Here is a 21,728-nt window from a genome sequence, read left to right on the forward strand (position 1 = left end):
GATTTTCACTTGAAATAAGTAGAAAAATCTGCCAGTGAAACAAGATTTTTTTGCTTGTAATAAGAAGATAAATCTTGTTCCACTGGCAGATTTTTCTACTTATTTCAAGCGAAAATTTACTTGAAACAGGTGAAAATTGTCAAATAACAAGTTATTTTTCTGGTAATGACTCTTGTTTTAAGTGTAATGAGATTTTTTGACTAAAAATGAGACATTTTAACTAGAAATAAGACAAATATTCCTGGTAAGATTTGGAGTTTTTGCAGTGCATCAATAACAGTTAAAAATTGTTCTGTACATGTAGTAAATATCTAATCTAACAACATAAATATCTGCCGCTTGTATATCTTTTTATTATTTAAAAAAAATAGTGGATGCGGCTTATATGCATGTGCGGCTTATAGTCCAGAAAATACGGTAGTTACTATTTTTCACTGTTTGTGACGGTTGCCGTTGTGTTTTTTCCAGGGGAGAGCGTGGAGGAAAACGCCAACGTGGTCGTCCGGCTCCTGATTCGCCGGCCCGAGTGTTTCGGCCCCGCCCTGCGGGGGGAAGGGGGGGACGGGCTGCTGGCGGCCATTAAAGAAGCTATCCAGATCTCCCAGGACCCGTCCAGGGATGGACCGTCGTCCAGGGACGGACCGTCGTCCAGGGACGGACCGTCGTCCAGGGACGGACCGTCGTCCAGGGACGGACCGTCGTCCAGGGACGGACTGTCCACGTCCCAGCCCGGCAGGACGCTGTAAGACCTCCGACCTCAACACTCCCCCCAAACTGCTGCTCCAGTCGAAAATTCGGACTAAATATCGAAAATTCGGACTAAAATCGTCATAACAAAAATTCTGACTAAATATCGAAAATTGGACTAAATATCGTCGTTAACGAAAATTCTGACTAAATATCGTCATCCACGAAAATTCTGCCTAAATATCGAAAATTCGCTCTAAATATCGTCATCAACGAAAATTCGGACTAAAAATCGTCAACGAAAATTCTGACTAAATATCGTCGTCAACGAAAATTCTGACTAAATATCGAAAATTCGGACTAAATATCGTCGTCAACGAAAATTCGGACTAAATATCGTCATCAACGAAAATTCTGACTAAATATCGAAAATTCGCTCTAAATATCGTCATCAACGAAAATTCGGACTAAAAATCGTCAACGAAAATTCGGACTAAAAATCGTCATCAACGGAAATTCGGACTAAAAATCGTCATCAACGGAAATTCGGACTAAAAATCGTCATAACGAAAATTCAGCCTAAATATCGAAAATTCGGACTAAATATCGTCATAACGAAAATTCTGACAAAATATCGAAAATTCGCTCTAAATATCGTCAAAACGAAAATTCTGACTAAATATCGTCATCAACGAAAATTCTGACTAAATATCGAAAATTCGCTCTAAATATCGTCATCAACGAAAATTTTGACTAAATATCGAAAATTCGCTCTAAATATCGTCATCAACGAAAATTCGGACTAAAAATCGTCGTCAACGAAAATTCGGACTAAATATCGTTGTCAACGAAAATTCAGACTAAATATCGTCATCAACGAAAATTCGGACTAAATATCGTCATCAATGAAAATTCCCACTAAATATCGTCAACGAAAATTCAGACGAAATATCGTCAACGAAAATTCAGACGAAATATCGTCAACGAAAATTCAGACGAAATATCGTCAACGAAAATTCAGACGAAATATCGTCGTCAAGGAACCTTTATCACCTGAGGAATACAAGAGGCAACGAAAATGCTGGTCATGTGACGATAACGATAATTAAATATATAATGTAATATCGTAGAGGAATAAAAACCAAACTAAAATATACATTACAAAATAAAAAAAGGATCCTAATCATGAGAGTTCAACGTAGATCTGGGAATCATCTGCATAAGCTGTGACAAAAGGAGCTTGCGTCAACCAAAATTATGACTAAATATCGTTGTTAAAGAACTACAATGCTGGTCATGTGACAATAACGATAATTAAATATATAATGCTAAAATGTACATTACAAAATAAAAACTCTGCTATAATGTGTCTTCATTTTCGTTGACCAAAACGAGGCGAAATGTTCCAGCAAAGATCCTTAAAGTCCATGTTTTCAGTAGTTTCCTCTGGTTTTTAAACCAGTTCTTTAGATCTTTGGATCCACTTTCCTACAGAGACGTGGAAAAGAAAACCTAATGTGTCGTGGAAAAAGAAAAACATAAAAATAAATCTGTTGTAAACTCAAATGAGAGTCTTTTTGTTTTCTTGAGTCTATAATGTAACAATAATAGAATAATAAGATAACCTTGTTTGAATTGTAAAATGGGTTTGGATTAATCTTCTTTGACTAAAACTAGATTAAAATGGACAATTCTGACTAAAATAAGACTCAAATCTCAGACTTTTAGTCGACTGAAACTTGACACGACTAAAAGGAGAAGAATTTAAACGAATAAAAAGCAGAGCTAGTTCCTCCCGGCGTTGACGTGTGTGGTGTTTTTGCAGCAGTCACCTGCCGGAGGACGACGAGGACGACACCGTCCACCTGGGAAACGCCATCATGACCTTCTACTCGGCGCTGATCGACCTGCTGGGCCGCTGCGCCCCGGAGATGCACGTGAGTGGAACCGTTTTAAACCCTGCCCATCCAACCGGCAGCCATCTTTAATCCACCTGTCGGCCATCTTTAACCCCGCCCATCCACCCGGCAGCCATCTTTAACCCCGTCGGCCATCTTTAACCCCGCCCATCCAACCGGCGGCCATCTTTAACCCCGCCCAGCCAACCGGCGGCCATCTTTAACCCCGGCGGCCATCTTTAACCCCGCCCATCCAACCTGCAGCCATCTTTAACCCCGCCCAGCCAACCGGCGGCCATCTTTAACCCCGGCAGCCATCTTTAACCCCGCCCATCCAACCGGCAGCCATCTTTAACCCCGTCGGCCATCTTTAACCCCGCCCATCCAACCGGCGGCCATCTTTAACCCCGTCGGCCATCTTTAACCCCGTCGGCCATCTTTAACCCCCCCAGCCAACCGGCGGCCATCTTTAATCCACCAAACCTGTCCTCGGTCTCTCTAGCTCTCAGCTCCTTTAAATCAGGCCTAAAAACATTAATGTTTACTGAAACTACTCTTAAACTACCGTGTTTTCCGCACTATAAGGCGCACCGCATTATAAGGCGCACTAAATATCTGGTAAAATACCGCACTATAGTGGCTGGGGTTGAGTTACGTATCTACCTGATGGAGCTGCTACAGGAAATGCTACAAAATCCTACAGCAAATGCAAAAAAAAACAAGAAGAAAAGTACCGTATGTCAAACTTTATTAACAAAATAAAAACCAGCTTTTCTCCGTCTCCTCAAAGTCTCCATTATGTGAGTCAGCGTCGCTGCTGTTTGTCTGGAACGTCTGTGACGATTCCTGACGTTTTTAGCGCCGTTACTTTGACGACACCAACTACATTACCCACAATCCCCCTGACTACATTACCCACAATCCCCCTGACTACATTACCCACAATCCCCCTGACTACATTACCCACAATCCCCCTGACTACATTACCCACAATCCCCCTGACTACATTACCCACAATCCCCCTGACTACAGTAACAGAAATTACCGTAATGATCATATATATAAGGTGCACTGCCGGTTTTTGAGATTAAATGATTTTAGGTGTTTTAGCCTTATAGTGCGGAAAATACGATAAATACTTACCTGCTGGACTCTACTGCCCTTATTTTTTAACAACTTGTGCTTTTTATTATTTTACCTCTTTTCTCATTATTTTATTTCATTAGGGACCAGCAAGGCTTGTGCAAAGCCCTATTGAAATCGGAAAGATTATTATTATTATTAGCGCCACGAGGCACTCCTCTCCATTTCAGAGGACCCAGGCGAATCATATATCAAAACATGCGGCTCGATCGGGAATAGTGTGCTATGACTTTTGGTGTTGAAATTCCCATTTTTCCCAAAGTTATTCCCAAAAAAACGGTAAAAAAAAAACATTCAAAGGGGATGGCAGGACGTAAAAAAAAAAAATCACTTTTTTTCCGAGTCACCTAGCTTTCTCATACTTGCACGTAGAAATCTGATTCAAACTTCAAAACGGAGGAAAACTCCTCTTCTCTCCAAAACACCAAACCGTTTTTTCCTGAGATGTACACTTTTCAAAATATGTGTGGAATGTCGGTTGGTAGAGTGTGAGAAGCCGTTAAAAATTACCTGAATTTTTATTTGTAACTCGAGCTCACGGCGAAACCGCAAAAAGGAGACAAATAGTTTTTGGTCAGAATGTAGACATAGGTTTATAGTTTATAGTTTATAGTTTTATTTGGATCCCCATTAGCTGCAGCAAAACTGCAGCTTCCTGGGGTCCGACACATAATATACAATACAAGACAAAAATTAAAAGCAAATCTAAAGAAGTAGTAGAAGTAAAAGAAAAGAAACAGAAAAGAAAAAAAGTAAAAAAAGGAAATTCTACTACAAAATATATTCTACATTTCTGTCAAATAAGACAAGTGCTCCTTTTGACACTCACATTAAGGTTACAGTCATTCTGAAACATTTAGATGTAATCCATTACAATACAAAATCATACCTTCTTTAAAAAGCATCAACCAATTCAAACAATGTTTAGTCATTGACAAAGCGTTTAAGTTATAAATAAACTTATCGTAACTGAACCCATGACCATTTTTAGTAAACCAATAGCCATTTAGGTGTTGGGATTCATAAAATGTGACTCTGACAGGCGGGGTATGCACAAAATTTAAACAGGGGGGGGGGGGATAAAAACGGCGCTAATACCTGCCTCTGTCTCCATTGACTGTAATGTAATCAAACGTTTTCTTCAAAAGAATCTCCCTCTGTCTTCGCACTGAGCTTACTCACTCATTTTAAGGAATATCTGAATAAAATTAAGATTGTCAGAATCTGCCGGGTTCTGTGTCTCTCACGATGTCTTTGTTTTTCTGGTAGGAGCTACGGTTTGATCACAAATCAGAGTTATTTGAGACCTTGTCAGAAGCCAAAATCTGTGTTTTTCTCACAGCCAAACCGGAAGGTTCTGAAGTCGAGGTTCTTGTTGCCGGGGCAACCAGAGCTCAGCTGCTGACTCATTCAGCCAGAACTGGTCACATGACTCAGTCAATAAAACCTTCATATACTTTAACCTGAAAGCTGGAGACGCCTCAAAGAATTCTGGGAAATCTGACCCCTGAACTTTGACCTTGGCCGACCCCCAGTCCTGCAGCCTCACGGCCAGGCGGCCATTAAATAACCCCCCCCTCCCGTACACACACACACAATACGGTTTGACGTACATGCACGGAAATCGGTACACACCTGTATCATGTCGCAACTTAAAGAAAAGTCTCTTGGCGCCATGGCCCAAACCCAACAGGAAGTCGGCCATTTTCAATTATCATTATTATTATTCCGCACTCTTTTTTCGTCCGTTAATACGGCCCGAACCCCAACGTGCACCCATGCATGTCATCGACGTTGGATGCGTCTCCATCGGGCATCGATGGGCATTACTTTTCTCAGCCAAAAGTGTTACCGTGGCAACGCTAGATGCAAAAAAAGCAAAAACAAAAAGGCGAAAATTCGGACGCTTATTGCTCGGCCGAACTTTATCGTAGAGACATCGTTCAAATTTACACAAAAACACTCGGCCCGATTGGCACTAAAGGACCGTACAACCTCATCATGCTACTTATTACGGTTTGTGCGATATTTAACTTTCAATTAAAAAAAATAAAAAAAAAATATTTTGGACGCTTGTTGCTAGGCAACGGTTTATCGTACAGACATCATTACAACAGTGAAAAACCCGGGACGCGTTGGACTACGACATATTTTAGTCTCATCATGCTAGCTATTACGGTTTTTGAGATATTCAACTATGCTCATTTTGATGTAAAAATGTGATATTTAATGGTTTACATTAATGGGCGTGGCCTAGTGGCTCAACAGCGCCCCCTAGAAAACTTTGTTCCTCAAGCCCCACAATACGGTTTGACGTACATGCACGAAGATCGCTACACACCTGTATCACCTGTAAAGCACCTTGAATGAGCTGGTGTTGAACCGTCTCTTCCTGCCGCCGGTTCCAGCTCATCCACGCCGGGAAAGGGGAGGCGATCCGGATCCGAGCGATTCTGAGGTCCCTGATCCCGATCGAAGACCTGGTGGGCGTGATCAGCATCGGCTTCTCCACGCCCAACCTGGCCACAGGTGAGTCACACCTGGCTACAGGTGAGTCACACCTGGCTACCTGGCCACAGGTGAGTCACTCCTGGCCACAGGTGAGTCACACCTGGCTACCTGGCCACAGGTGAGTCACTCCTGGCCACAGGTGAGTCACACCTGGCTACCTGGCTACAGGTGAGAGATACCTGGCTACCTGGCCACAGGTGAGTCACACCTGGCTACAGGTGAGTCACACCTGGCTACCTGGCTACAGGTGAGAGATACCTGGCTACCTGGCCACAGGTGAGTCACACCTGGCTACAGGTGAGTCACACCTGGCTACCTGGCCACAGGTGAGTCACACCTGGCTACAGGTGAGTCACACCTGGCTACCTGGCTACAGGTGAGAGATACCTGGCTACCTGGCTACAGGTGAGTCACACCTGGCTACAGGTGAGTCACACCTGGCTACAGGTGAGTCACACCTGGCTACAGGTGAGTCACACCTGGCCACAGGTGAGTCACACCTGGCCACAGGTGAGTCACACCTGGCTACAGGTGAGTCAGTCTTCCAGGGCAGGGGTTTTCAACCAGGGGTCCGTGACCCCTTGGGGGCCGCAGAGGAACTGCAACTCCAACTAGGAAGAAATAAAGGCAATTTTAACCAAAATAATTTGTGAGAGTTAAAAAACTTTTAAAAAAACATTAAGAAAAGGGAAAAAAATCAGAATTCCAAGCGGGTTTTTCCCTGCTCTGTTTTTCTCTTAGACCCTGGTCTAGACACAATCTTACAGAAACATGTGTAAAATACTCATTTTGTTGTATTGTTATCACATTTGAACTTGCACTAGATAAGGCTTCATGCTGTGTCTCATTTTGTTTTCCAGCTAATCAGACATCTGATTACAAAACAAATAAAAACCTTCTATTTCAGTGTGTTCAAACTTAGATTACTCAATAATAAACTCAGTAAAGTTACACAGACTACGTTTCCATCAGTCAAAATTCGGGTTAAGGTCAATATTCCGGTTACTGAAACATTTGGAATATTCAGTTTCCATGCTGAGCTAACAGGGTTGTCCCTGTTTATGTGGTGATTAATCATTTATCTGGATCAAACCAGCGACGCACGGAGAACGTGATGATGCAATTCCCGTCATTTCTGCTTCTTCTTCCTGGATCCAAATTCAAAACAAATGCTGCTTCGCGCAACTTTTGGCTCACCTTCTTGTAAATCTGACTATCCCCGTTCTTTCTAGCGTCTACAAATGCCAGCAAAAATTCGGACTAAATATCGTCAACGAAAATTCGGACTAAATATCGTTCTCAACGAAAATTCGGACTAAAAATCGTCGTCAACGAACATTCGGACTAAAAATCGTTGTCAACGAAAATTCAGACTAAATATCGTCGTCAACGAAAATTCAGACTAAATACCGTCGTCAACGAAAATTCGGACTAAAAATCGTCGTCAACTAAAATTCGGACTAAATATTGTCAACGAAAATTCGGACTAAATATTGTCGTCAACGAAAATTCGGACTAAATATCGTCAATGAAAATTCAGACTAAATATTGTCAACGAAAATTCGGACTAAATATCGTCGTCAACGAAAATTCGGACTAAATATCGTCATCAACGAAAATTCTGACTAAATATCGTCGTCAATGAAAATTCGGACTAAATATTGTCAACGAAAATTCGGACTAAAAATCGTCAACGAAAATTCGGACTAAAAATCGTCAACGAAAATTCGGACTAAATATCGTCGTCAACGAAAATTCTGACTAAATATCGTCGTCAATGAAAATTCGGACTAAATATTGTCAACGAAAATTCGGACTAAAAATCGTCAACGAAAATTCGGACTAAATATCGTCGTCAATGAAAATTCGGACTAAAAATCGTCAACGAAAATTCGGACTAAATATCGTCGTCAACGGAAATTCTGACTAAATATCGTCAACGAAAATTCTGACTAAATATCGTCGTCAACGAACATTCGGACTAAATATTGTCGTCAACGAAAATTCTGACTAAATATCGCGTTTTAGGCGTTTTAGGAGTTTTAGGAGTTTTAGGAGTTTTTGGAGTTTTAGGAGTTTTTGGAGTTTTAGGAGTTTTAGGAGTTTTTGGAGTTTTAGGAGTTTTAGGAGTTTTATAACACCTCAATCCTCTGCTGAAACGTCTTACTTTGACGTTTGTGTGTTTGTGTGTTTGTGTTTTGTCCCCAGACGGGTTCGTGGTGGAGCCCGACATGTCGGCCGGGTTCTGTCCGGACCACAAAGCCGCCATGGTTCTGTTCCTGGACCGGGTTTACGGGATCGAGGACCAGAACTTCCTGCTGCACCTGCTGGAGGTCGGATTCCTGCCGGACCTACGAGCCGCCGCCTCGCTGGACACGGTAACTTTATTAACACCGCGCCGGATCACGACACGGTAACTTTATTAACACCGCGCCGGATCACGACACGGTGACTTTATTAACACCGCGCCGGATCACGACACGCTAACTTTATTAACACCGCGCCGGATCACGACACAGTAACTTTATTAACACAGCGCCGGATCACGACACGGTAACTTTATTAACACGGCGCCGGATCACGACACGGTAACTTTATTAACACGGCGCCGGATCACGACAGACATTTACCTCTAAATGAGTCAAATAAAAACCACTAAAATAACAGTCATAATCATAATTAAAGCTGCAAGCAGCGATGAACGGATAAACGGGCCCTCACGCGTGCAATTCTCACCAATAAAGGTCAAGGACTCAGAAGTCCGATGACACCACCATGACTCTTTATATCAAACCATTCAAAAGTTCTGGCAGAAAGTAGGAACTATCAAATATGGACCAATCAGATGAAGGGGGGCGCGCTTTTTGTCGTCTAGCGTCGCCACGGTAACGATTTTGACTGAGAAAAGTAATGTCGCAGGATGGAGACGCACATTTTGATGTATAACACACCTGGGTGCACGTTACGGTTCGGGCCGTATTAACGGCCGAAGGAATGGCATAAATTTCGCCAAAATGACACGATTAATTCAAAATGATCAAAATGGCCGACTTCCTGTTGGGTTTGGGCCATGGCTCCAAGAGACTTTTCTTTAAGTTGTGACATGATACAGGTGTGTACCGATTTTCGTGCATGTACGTCAAACCATATCGTGGGGCTTGAGGAACAAAGTTTTCTAGGGGGCGCTGTTGAGCCGTTAGGCCACGCCCATTAATGCAAACCATTAAATATCACATTTTTGGCATCAAAATGAGCATAGTTGAATATCTCAAAACACGTAATAGCTAGCATGATGAGACTAAAATAAGTTGTAGTACAACGCGTCCCGGGTTTTTTAATGTTGTGATGATGTCTGTACGATAAACCGTTGCCTAGCAACAAGCGTCCAAAATAAAATGGAATTTTTGTTTTTAAATTGAAAGTTAAATATCGCAAAAACCATAATAAGTAGCATGATGAGGTTGTACGGTCCTTTAGTGCCAATCGGGCCGAGTGTTTGTAAATTTGAACGTTGTCTCTACGATAAAGTTCGGCCGAGCAATAAGTGTCCGAATTTTTGCCTTTTTTTTGTTGCTTTTTTTGCAACTAGCGTTGCCACGGTAACGCCCTCCTGTGTTTCCTCCTCCCGTCCTGCAGGCGGCGCTCTCCTCCACCGACATGGCCCTGGCCCTGAACCGCTACCTGTGCGCGGCGGCGCTGCCGCTGCTAACGCGCTGCGCGCCGCTGTTCGCCGGCGCGGAGCCGTTCGCGTCGCTGATCGACTCGTTGCTGCACACGGTTTACAGGCTGAGCAAGGGAGGATGCCTGACCCGCGCCCAGCGGGACGCCATCCAGGCCTGTCTGCTGGCTATCTGTGGGTACGTAGAAATGTCGAGAAAAAAGTCGAGAAAAAGGTCAAAATGTTGACATTTTGAGAAAAAGTCGAAATTTTGAGAAAAAGTTGAAATTTTGGGAAAAAAGTCAATTATTTGAGAAAAAGTCGAAATTTTGAGAAGAGTCGAAATTTTGAGAAAAAAGTCGAAATTTTGAGAAAAGAGTCGAAATTTTGAGAAAAAAGATGAAATTTAAAAAAAAGTCAATATTTTGAGAAAAAAGTTGAAATTTTAAGAAAAAAGTCAAAATTTTGAGAAAAAAAGACAAAATTTAAAAAAAAGTTTTATATTTTGAGAAAAAAGTTTAAATGTAATTTTGAGAAAAACTCAAAATTTTGAGAAAAGAGTCCAAATTTTGAGAAAAAAATCGAAATTTTGAAAAAGTCGAAACTTTGAGAAAAAAGACGAAATGTCGAGAAAAAAGTCAAAATGTTGATAAAAAAGTCGAAATGTCGATAAAAAAGTCAAAATGTTGAGAAGTAACTCCACTTGTCAACTGTGCTGCTGCAGGAAGCTCAATAACCACAGACCAACAAACTGAAATAAACTAAAGTAAACTAAACTAACTAACTAACTGATGTCTGACAGGAAACTGAGGCCGTCCATGATGCAGCATCTTCTACGACGACTCGTGTTCGACGTCCCGGTTCTGAATGAACTCACCAAGATGCCCCTAAAGGTGAGAGACATTTATATATAATATAAATCTATATATCTATAATATAAATCTATATATCTATAATATAAATCTATATATCTATAATATAAATCTATATATCTATATTAATGATGACACGACCGATTATTATTGGGAATTTATTACATTTTCAGGTGGGTCTGTTTTTTTTTCTCCAAAACTGATAATGTAATACTTGAAAAATAATGTAATTTATATGTTCATTTTCAGTCCAGCGTTCTACATTTTGTGTTTTAAGAATCTAAGAATGTTAAATATGCTGGATTTGAAACACCAGAATGACTAGTGGGTTAAATTACAGACTTTGAGTTCCATGTAATAAATTTCCAATAATGTAATAAGGTTTTACATTATCGGTAAAAATGTTATTACAATATCAGCCAGGATATTTTATTACATTATTGGTGGAGTTATTACATTATTGGATTTTATTATATTTTCGATTGAGTTAAGTGCAAATTGTATTACATTTTCAGGAAATTATAACATTATAGGGTGAAATTATAACATTATAGAAAAAATAATGACATTATAGGAAATTATTATGTTATAGGAAATTACTACATTATAGGAAATAATTACATTATAGGAAATAATTATATTATAGGAAATATTTGACATTATAGGGAATTATTACATTATAGGAAATTATTACATTATAGGAAAATATTACATTATTGGAAATAATTGCATTATACGAAATTGTTACATTATAGGAAATTATAACATTATAGGAAATTATTACATTATAGGGAATTATTACATTCTAGGGTGTAAATAATGACATTATTGGGGCTACAGGACAATGCTAATGTCGATGCTAATGTCGATGCTAACGTCGATGCTAATGTCGATGCTAATGTCGATGCTAACGTTGATGCTAATGTCGATGCTAACGTCGATGCTAACGTCGATGCTAACGTCAATGCTAATGTCGATGCTAACGTCGATGCTAACGTTGATGCTAACGTCGATGCTAACGTCGATGCTAACGTCGATGCTAACGTCGATGCTAACGTCAATGCTAATGTCGATGCTAACGTCGATGCTAACGTCGATGCTAACGTCGATGCTAATGTCGATGCTAACGTCGATGCTAATGTCGATGCTAACGTCGATGCTAACGTCGATGCTAACGTCGATGCTAATGTCGATGCTAACGTCGATGCTAACGTTGATGCTAACGTCGATGCTAACGTTGATGCTAACGTCTCTTGCAGCTGCTGACCAATCACTACGAGCGCTGCTGGAAGTATTACTGCCTTGCTGGAGGGTGGGGCAGTTTTGGAGCCGCGTCGGAGGAAGAACTTCATCTCTCCAGGAAACTGTTCTGGGGAATCTTCGACGCTCTCTCCGACAAGGTGAGCACGATCTCACGGGAAATAAGATTAAAATATCAAGGTGAGCACTTTAAACCGGAAATAATAATTAGAAATAATAATTAGAATAACTCTTTCTTTCCTGTACACACTGCAAAAACTCAAAATTTTACCAGGAATATTTGTCCTATTGTTCTAGTTAAAATGTCTCATCTCACCTTTTCTATGCACCAGCGTTCATGAATGTGTTCTGCGTATCTCATGATGATCATTTTTAGTAAAAGAAAATCTCATTAACTTAAAACAAGACTCATCACTGGAAAAAACAACAATTTTCACCTGTTTCAACTAGATTTTCACTTGACACTTTTTTGCTTGTAATGAGAAGATAAATCTTGTTCCACTGGCAGATTTTTCTACTGATTTCAAGTGAATATTTACTTGAAACAGGTGAAAATTTTCAAATAACCAGTTATTTTTGCAGTGATGAGTCTTGTTTTAAGTGTAATGAGATTTTTTGACTAAAAATGAGACATTTTAACTAGAAATAAGACAAATATTCCTGGTAAGATTGTGAGTTTCTGCAGTGTGTGTGTGTGATGTCACGGCTGCTAACCTGCCTTGTAAAACATCGTAGAAAACATCTTGGAAACATCGTAGAAAATATCGTAGCAACATCACAACCATCGTAGAAAACATTGTAGAAACATCGTAGAAACATCGTAAAAAACATCGTAGAGAACATCGTAGAAACATCACAACCATCGTAGAAACATTGTAGAAACATTGTAGAAACATGCCTGCCTTGTGGCCGTTAACCTGCCTTGTAGAACATCGTAGAAACTACGTAGAAAACATCTTGGAAACATCGTAGAAAACATCGTAGAAAACATCACAACCATCGTAGAAAATATCGTAGAAGCATCGTAGAAAACATTGCAGAAACATCGTAGAAACATTTTAGAAAACATTGCAGAAAACATCGTAGAAAACATCGTGGAAAACATCGTAGAAACATCGTAGAACCATCACAACCATCGTAGAAAACATCGTAGAAAACATCGTAGAAAACATCGTAGAAACATATCTGCCTTGCGTGTGTTTCAGCCGTACGACCCCGAGCTGTTTAAGCTAGCGCTGCCGTGTCTCAGCGCCGCGGCGGCTAACCTGCCTTGCTAACCTGCCTTGCGTGTGTTTCAGCCGTACGACCCCGAGCTGTTTAAGCTAGCGCTGCCGTGTCTCAGCGCCGCGGCCGCTAACCTGCCTTGCGTGTGTTCCAGCCGTACGACCCCGAGCTGTTTAAGCTAGCGCTGCCGTGTCTCAGCGCCGCGGCGGCTAACCTGCCTTGCGTGTGTTTCAGCCGTACGACCCGGAGCTGTTTAAGCTAGCGCTGCCGTGTCTCAGCGCCGTGGCCGGAGCGCTCCCCCCCGACTACATGGAGTCCAACTACATGGCCCTGATGGAGAAACAGTCGTCCATGGATCCGGCCGGAAACTTCAACCCGCAACCGGCGGACACCGCCAAGTGAGTTAGAGCTGGAGTGAAGGGAAAAGAGTCGGAATGAAGAGAAAAGAGTCGGAATGAAGAGAAAAAAGTGGAAATGTGGAGATTAATGTTGAAGTAAAACCTAACATCCGATGCATTTCTCTCTTCTGTCGTCAGCGTGATTATCCCTGAAAAACTGGACTATTTCATCAGCAGATACGCAGAACACATTCATGAACGCTGGTGCATAGAAAAGGTGAGATGAGACATTTTAACTAGAAATAAGACAAATATTCTTGTTAAGATTTTGTGTAATCCGTGTCTGTGTTTTCCAGTTTTCCGGCGGCTGGTCGTACGGAGAGCAGAAGTGTGACGGCAGTAAAATCCATCCTCTCCTGAAACCGTATAAAAGTCTTTCTGAGAAGGTAATTCATCCATAAAAACCTATAAAAGTCTTTCTGAGAAGGTAATTGATCCATAAAAACCTATAAAAGTCTTAATCAGAAGGTAATTGATCCATATAAACCTATAAAAGTCTTAATCAGAAGGTAATTGATCCATATAAACCGTATAAAAGTCTTTCTGAGAAGGTAATTCATCCGTCTGAACGTCGGTTGTGATGTTTCTACAATGTTTTCTACGATTTTTCTACAATGTTTTCTACGATGTTTTCTACAGTGTTTTCTACGATGTTTTCTACGATGTTTTATATGATTTTTTGTACATTGTTTTCTACGATTTTTCTGCCATGTTTTCTACGATGTTTTCTACAATTTTTTTCTACGATGTCTCTACGATGTTTTCTACGATGTTTCTGCAATGTTTTCTACGATGTTTCTACGATGTTTTCTACAATGTTTTCTACGATTTTTCTGCCATGTTTTCTACGATGGTTGTGATGTTTCTACGATGTTTCTACGATGTTTTCTACAATGTTTTCTATGATTTTTCTGCCATGTTTTCTACGATGGTTGTGATGTTTCTACGATGTTTCTACGATGTTTCTACGATGTTTTCTACGATGTTTTCTACAATGTTTTCTACAATGTTTTCTACGATTTTTCTGCCATGTTTTCTACGATGGTTGTGATGTTTCTACGATGTTTTCTACGATGTTTTCTACAATGTTTTCTACGATTTTTCTGCCATGTTTTCTACGATGGTTGTGATGTTTCTACGATGTTTCTACGATGTTTCTACAATGTTTTCTACAATGTTTTCTACATTTTTTTCTATGGTGTTTTTACGATGTTTCTGCGATGTTTTCTATGATGTTTTCTACGGTGTTTTCTACAATGTTTTCTACGATTTTTCTACCATGTTTTCTACAATGTTTTCTACGATTTTTCTACCATGTTTTTTACAATGTTTTCTACAATTTTTTTCTACAATGTTTCTACGATGTTTTCTACGATGTTTCTGCAATGTTTCTACGATGTTTTATATGATTTTTTGTACATTGTTTTCTACGATTTTTTTGCCATGTTTTCTACGATGTTTTCCACAATTTTTTTCTACAATGTTTCTACGATGTTTTCTACGATGTTTCTGCAATGTTTTCTACGATGTTTTCTACGATGGTTGTGATGTTTTTTATGATGTTTCTACGATGTTTCTACGATGTTTCTACGATGTTTCTACGATGTTTCTACGATGGTTGTGATGTTTCTACGATGTTTTCTACGATTTTTCTACCATGTTTTCTACGATGTTTTCTACGATGTTTTCTACGATGTTTCTACGTGGGTTGTGATGTTTCTACGATGTTTTCTACGATCTTTCTACCATGTTTTCTTTGATGTTTTCTACGATGTTTTCTACGATGTTTTCTACTATGTTTTCTATGATGTTTCTACGATGTTTTCTACGATGTTTTCTACGATGTTTCTACGTGGGTTGTGATGTTTCTACGATGTTTTCTACGATATTTTCTACAATGTTTTCCACGATGTTTTCTACGATGTTTTCTACAATGTTTTCTACGATGTTTCTACGATGTTTTCCACGATGTTTTCTCCGTGTTTCAGGACCGAGACTCGTACGTTTCTCCGGTCCGAGAGTCTCTGAAGACGATGCTGAGGTGGAACTGGAACATCGACCGGAACCGGGAGGGAGAACCGGCGGGAAACAAGAGGAGGATCTCACAGGCTAGCCAGGTACGGTTAGCATCACAGGCTAGCCAGGCACGGGTTAGCATCACAGGCTAACCAGGTACGGTTAGCATCACAGGCTAGCCAGGTACGGTTAGCATCACAGGCTAGCCAGGTATGGTTAGCATCACAGGCTAGCCAGGTACGGGTTAGCATCACAGGCTAGCCAGGTACGGGTTAGCATCACAGGCTAGCCAGGTACGGGTTAGCATCACAGGCTAACCAGGTCCGGTTAGCATCACAGGCTAGCCAGGTACGGGTTAGCATCACAGGCTAACCAGGTACGGGTTAGCATCACAGGCTAGCCAGGTACGGGTTAGCATCACAGGCTAGCCAGGTACGAGTTAGCACCTTTTTTTTCTTATTTTTTTATTTTTTCCTTTTTTCTATTTTTTCTCTTTTTCCTTTTTTTATTTTTCTTTTTTTTCCTTTTTTCTTTGAAAAATCTGCCAGTGGAACAAGATTTTTTTGTTTGTAATAAGAAGATAAATCTTGTTCCACTGGCAGATTTTTCTACTTATTTCAAGTGAAAATTTACTTGAAACAGGTGAAAATTGTCAAATAACAAGTTATTTTTCTGGTAATGAGTCTTGTTTTAAGTTTAATGAGATTTTTGGGACTAAAAATGAGACATTTTAACTAAAAATGAGACAAATATTCCTGGTAAGATTTGGAGTTTTTGCAGGTAAATGTTCATGTTGTTTTTCCTCAGCTGTCGTTCGACGGCGGGGCGTCTTTCAGCCCGAGACCCATCGACATGAGCAACGTCACGCTGTCCAGAGACATGCAGGTAAAATCATCAATTATCATCATTTAATCCAGGAATAATACAGAGACATGCAGGTAAAATCATCAATTATCATTAATTAATCCAGGAATAATACAGAGACATGCAGGTAAAATCATCAATTATCATTAATTAATCCAGGAATAATACAGAGACATGCAGGTAAAATCATCATTCATTAATCCAGGAATAATACAGAGACATGCAGGTAAAATCATCAATTATCATCATTTAATCCAGGAATAATACAGAGACATGCAGGTAAAATCATCAATTATCATTAATTAATCCAGGAATAATACAGAGACATGCAGGTAAAATCATCATTATTTAATCCAGGAATAATACAGAGACATGCAGGTAAAATCATCATTAATTAATCCAGGAATAATACAGAGACATGCAGGTAAAATCATCATTAATTAATCCAGGAATAATACAGAGACATGCAGGTAAAATCATCAATTATCATCATTTAATCCAGGAATAATACAGAGACATGCAGGTAAAATCATCAATTATCATTAATTAATCCAGGAATAATACAGAGACATGCAGGTAAAATAATCAATTATCATTATTTAATCCAGGAATAATAATACTGGAAACTAGTGTCTGTCCGGAGACATGCAGGTAAAAAACATTTAACCAGATATTATACAGAAACATGTAGGTACAAAACATGTAATCAATTAATCCAAGAAAAATAGAGAGACATGCAGGTGAAAAAAAATGTAATATCCAAGAATAATACTGGGGGGGGGATCATCCTCTGCTGGTTGCACTTGAAAATTTGAGAAAAAAGTCGAAATGTTGAGAAAAAAGTAAAAATTTCGTGAAAAAAGTCAAAATCTCGTGGAAAAAATTTGAAAATTTGAGAAAAAAGTTGAAATGTTGAGGAAAAAGCCAAAATTTCGTGAAAAAAATCTATAATTTGGTGAAAAAAGTCGAAATTTGAGAAAAAAGTCGAAATGTTGAGGAAAATGTAAAAAATTTCATGAAAAAAGTCAAAATTTGGTGAAAAAAGTCTAAATTGCGTGAAAAAAATAGAAAATTTGGTGAAAAAAGTCTAAATTGCGTGAAAAAAATCAAAAATTTGGTGAAAAAAGTCAAAATTTGGTGAAAAAAGTCGAAAGCTTGGTGAAAAAAGTCAAAATCTCATGAAAAAAGTCAAAATCTCGTGAAAAAAATTGGAAAATTTGAGAAAAAAGTCGAAATTCCGTGAAAAAAGTCGAAACTTTCGTGAAAAAAGTCGAAATTTCGTGAAAAAATATGAAAATTTGAGACATGCAGGTAAAAAAAAAAGTAATATCCAAGAATAATACTGGGATTAGTGTCTGTCCAGAGACATGCAGGTAAAACAACATTTAATCAATTAATCCAGGAAAAATACAGAGACATGCAGCTAAAAAAAAAGTAATATCCAAGAATAATACAGGTCTTTGTGTTTTAAGTATCTAAGAATGTTTTATACGCTGGATTTTAAAGACCAGAATGACTATTGGGTTAAATTACAGACATGTAATAAATTACCAATAATGTAATACGGTATTACATTATTGGTAAAAATGTTATTACAATATCAGTCAGGATATTTTATTACATTATTGGTGAAGTTATTACATTATTGGTGAAGTTATTACATTATTGGGTGCTGTTTTAATTATTTTATTGACTGTATTGTTGTTGTACGGCAACCTTGAGTGCCATGAACGGCGCCCTATACATAAATTATTATTATTATTACGACCCTAATGATGGAAAACAGGTTAGGTGGAGGATAATGTGTGATTTGTGTCTCCAGTCCATGGCGGAGCTGCTGGCGGAGAATTATCACAATATCTGGGCCCGGAAGAAGAAAGTGGAGCTGGAGAACAAAGGTAAATAAATCCAATAATAAACTATAAATAACAATAAATCAATAAATCAGGGCCAAACAGAGACGGAAAATATCTGGAAAATACCAGAATAAAGTCGTAATATTACGAGAATCAAGTCGTAATATTACGAGAATAAAGTCGTAATATTACGAGAATCAAGTCGTAATATTATGAGAATAAAGTCATAATATTACGAGAATAAAGTCATAATATTACGAGAATAAAGTCATAATATTACGAGAATAAAGTCGTAATATTATGGGAATAAAGTCATAATATTACGAGAATAAAGTCATAATATTACGAGAATAAAGTCATAATATTACGAGAATAAAGTCGTAATATTACGAGAATAAAGTCGTAATATTACGAGAATAAAGTCATAATATTACGAGAATAAAGTCGTAATATTACGAGAATAAAGTCGTAATATTACGAGAATAAAGTTGTAATATTACGAGGATGTCCACTTGTTAATCTTGGTTACATTTGTGAATTGTTACACTTGTGAATTGTTCCAAGAGGGGGAGGGGGGGGGTCATCCTCTGCTGGTTATGTTTGTTAATGTTACACTTGTGAATTGTTACACTTGTTAATTGTTGCACTTGTGAATGGTTCCAGGAGGTGGGGGTCATTGTTAATTGTTACACTTGTGAATGGTTCCAGGAGGGGGGGGTCATTGTTAATTGTTACACTTGTGAATGGTTCCAGGAGGGGGGGGTCATCCTCTGCTGGTTGCACTTGTGAATTGTTGCACTTGTGAATTGTTCCAGGAGGGGGGGGTCATCCTCTGCTCGTTGCACTTGTGAATGTTACACTTGTGAATTGTTACACTTGTGAATGGTTCCAGGAGGGGGGGGGGTCATTGTTAATTGTTACACTTGTGAATGGTTCCAGGAGGGGGGGGTCATTGTTAATTGTTACACTTGTGAATGGTTCCAGGAGGGGGGGGTCATTGTTAATTGTTACACTTGTGAATGGTTCCAGGAGGGGGGGGTCATCCTCTGCTCGTTGCACTTGTTAATAATCTTTGTTACACTTGTGAATGGTTCCAGGAGGGGGGGGTCATCCTCTGCTGGTTGCACTTGTTAATGTTGCACTTGTTAATTGTTGCACTTGTGAATGGTTCCAGGAGGGGGGGGTCATTGTTAATTGTTGCACTTGTGAATGGTTCCAGGAGGGGGGGGTCATCCTCTGCTGGTTCCCTACGATTGTCTCACGGCGAAGGAGAAGTCCCAGGACCGGGAAAAGGCCCAGGAAATCCTGAAGTTCCTGCAGATCAACGGATACACGGTTTCCAGGTGATCCATACACGGCTCATCCATATTTATGGATATTTGATCAGTTTGATCAGACATTAGTTTGCAGACTGTAGTTAAAAGCTACTGTCCTAAACAACCACAGCTCTGGACTCAACAACATGTAGCTTGTGTAAATTACTTTGTGTAGTATTGGACCATCTGAGATTACTGGAATAAAAAAGTCGAAATGTTGAGAAATAAGTTGAAGATTCCGTGAAAGAAGTCGAAAAATTTCGTGAAAAAAGTCACAATTTCGTGAAAAAAGTTAAAATTTCGTGAAGAAAGTCGAAGATTTCGTGAAAATGTCGAAATCTCGTGAAAAAATTTGAAAATTTGAGAAAAGAGTCGAAATGTTGAGGAAAAAAAGTCGAAATGTTGAGGAAAAGTCAAAATTTCATGAAAAAAGTCAAAAATTTCATGAAAAAAGTCGAAAATTTCTTGAAAAAAGTAAAAACTTTGTGAAAAAAGTCAAATATTTCGTGAGAAAATTTGAAAATTTGAGAAAAATGTCAAAATATTGAGAAAAAAGTCAAAAATGTCATGAAAAAAGTCGAAAATTTCTTGAAAAAAGTAAAAACTTTGTGAAAAAAGTCAAATATTTCGTGAGAAAATTTGAAAATTTGAGAAAAATGTCAAAATATTGAGAAAAAAGTCAAAATTTCGTGAAAAAAGTCGAAAATTGTGTGAAAAAATTCGAAAATTTTAGAAAAAAGTCGCAATGTTGAGGAAAAAGTCAAACTTTTGTGAAAAAAATCGAAAATCTGACTAAAAATTTTGTGAAAAAAGTCGACCAGTCATCTGTATTAATAAAACATGTTTGTAAAACAAAATAAAACAATTCCGAGCTTTATGATCAGCTCTGAATTGTCCATATAGAACGAGTGGCGCGTCAATGCATTATCAACTTATGTGGTTAAATGTTAAAAGTAAGTTACATTACTCACAAGTGAACACATTTTCATAAAAAATATTATTACAAATAAAATCCGAGAGGTATATATAATAAATGAACATTGTTTTGTGATGAACATCAGTACTGAACTAGTTACAGTACTGTTCCTAGTTACAGTACTGTAACTAGTTACAGTACTGTAACTAGTTACAGTACTGTAACTAGTTACAGTACTGAACTAGTTACAGTACTGAACTAGTTACAGTACTGTAACTAGTTCAGTACGAACAATAACCTTTTCCCAGGACAAGACAAGCTAGCATTAGCATGTTTTTTACCGCAGCGGTCTCGACCCAAAATGTTTTAGATCCATATTGGACCAAAAACACAAAAAACTAATATTTCTGGAGCCGCAAAAAATGAAAAGTCTTGTATCAGAATTAGAATGAAGGAACACATGCTGCATGTTTCTATATTAGTTATAACTGGGGGAGATTTATTTTCATTATGCACTTCGAGAAAAAAGTGGAAATGTCGAGAAAAAAGTCAAAATTTTGAGAAAAAAGTGGAAATGTCGAGAAAAAAGTTGAGATGTCCAGAAAAAAGTCGGAATGTTGAGAAAAAAAAGTCGGAATGTTGAAGAAAAAGTCGGAATGTTGAGGAAAAAGTCGGAATGTTGAGGAAAAAGTTGAAATGTTGAGAAAAAAAGTTGAAATGTTGAGAAAAAAGTTGAAATGTTGAGAAAAAAGTCGGAATGTCTTGATTGTTGAAATAGTAGATGAATGATTAGAATTTAGAATGTATTAAAGGATTTTCCCCTTGATATGTAACATCTCATTTTCAAGGGGGTCCCAACAATTAATAATATATAATATTATATTAATATATATATTAATAATAATATATAATATTGTATAATAATATCATTAATAATTAATGATTAATTGCTGTTGTTTTCAGGGGAATGAAGTCGCAGGAACTCGACACTCCGGCCATCGAGAAACGATTCGCCTACACATTCCTGCAGAAACTCATCACCTACGTGGACGAGGCCTATACGCTGCTGCAGGCTGGTAATTAACTAATAATTAATTAATTAATTAATA

At 38.7% G+C, this 21,728-nt stretch overlaps 1 protein-coding gene across 1 annotated transcript in view; it reads left to right on the plus strand.

Moving 5' to 3' along the window:
* ryr2a (ryanodine receptor 2a (cardiac)) overlaps nucleotides 1-21,728 on the plus strand; it is a 267,704-nt gene that overhangs the window by 141,561 nt on the left and 104,415 nt on the right. The window contains 15 exon segments of the mRNA XM_061709313.1: nucleotides 469-742; nucleotides 2,513-2,624; nucleotides 6,137-6,257; nucleotides 8,448-8,617; nucleotides 9,876-10,096; nucleotides 10,700-10,790; nucleotides 12,029-12,169; nucleotides 13,488-13,651; nucleotides 13,790-13,868; nucleotides 13,948-14,037; nucleotides 15,640-15,768; nucleotides 16,475-16,552; nucleotides 18,354-18,429; nucleotides 19,607-19,730; nucleotides 21,583-21,695. Coding sequence (XP_061565297.1) covers nucleotides 469-742; nucleotides 2,513-2,624; nucleotides 6,137-6,257; nucleotides 8,448-8,617; nucleotides 9,876-10,096; nucleotides 10,700-10,790; nucleotides 12,029-12,169; nucleotides 13,488-13,651; nucleotides 13,790-13,868; nucleotides 13,948-14,037; nucleotides 15,640-15,768; nucleotides 16,475-16,552; nucleotides 18,354-18,429; nucleotides 19,607-19,730; nucleotides 21,583-21,695 — 1,983 coding nt within the window.

This window comes from Cololabis saira, chromosome 19 (genome assembly GCF_033807715.1).
Source record: "Cololabis saira isolate AMF1-May2022 chromosome 19, fColSai1.1, whole genome shotgun sequence".
Classification (NCBI taxonomy): Eukaryota; Metazoa; Chordata; class Actinopteri; order Beloniformes; family Belonidae; genus Cololabis; species Cololabis saira.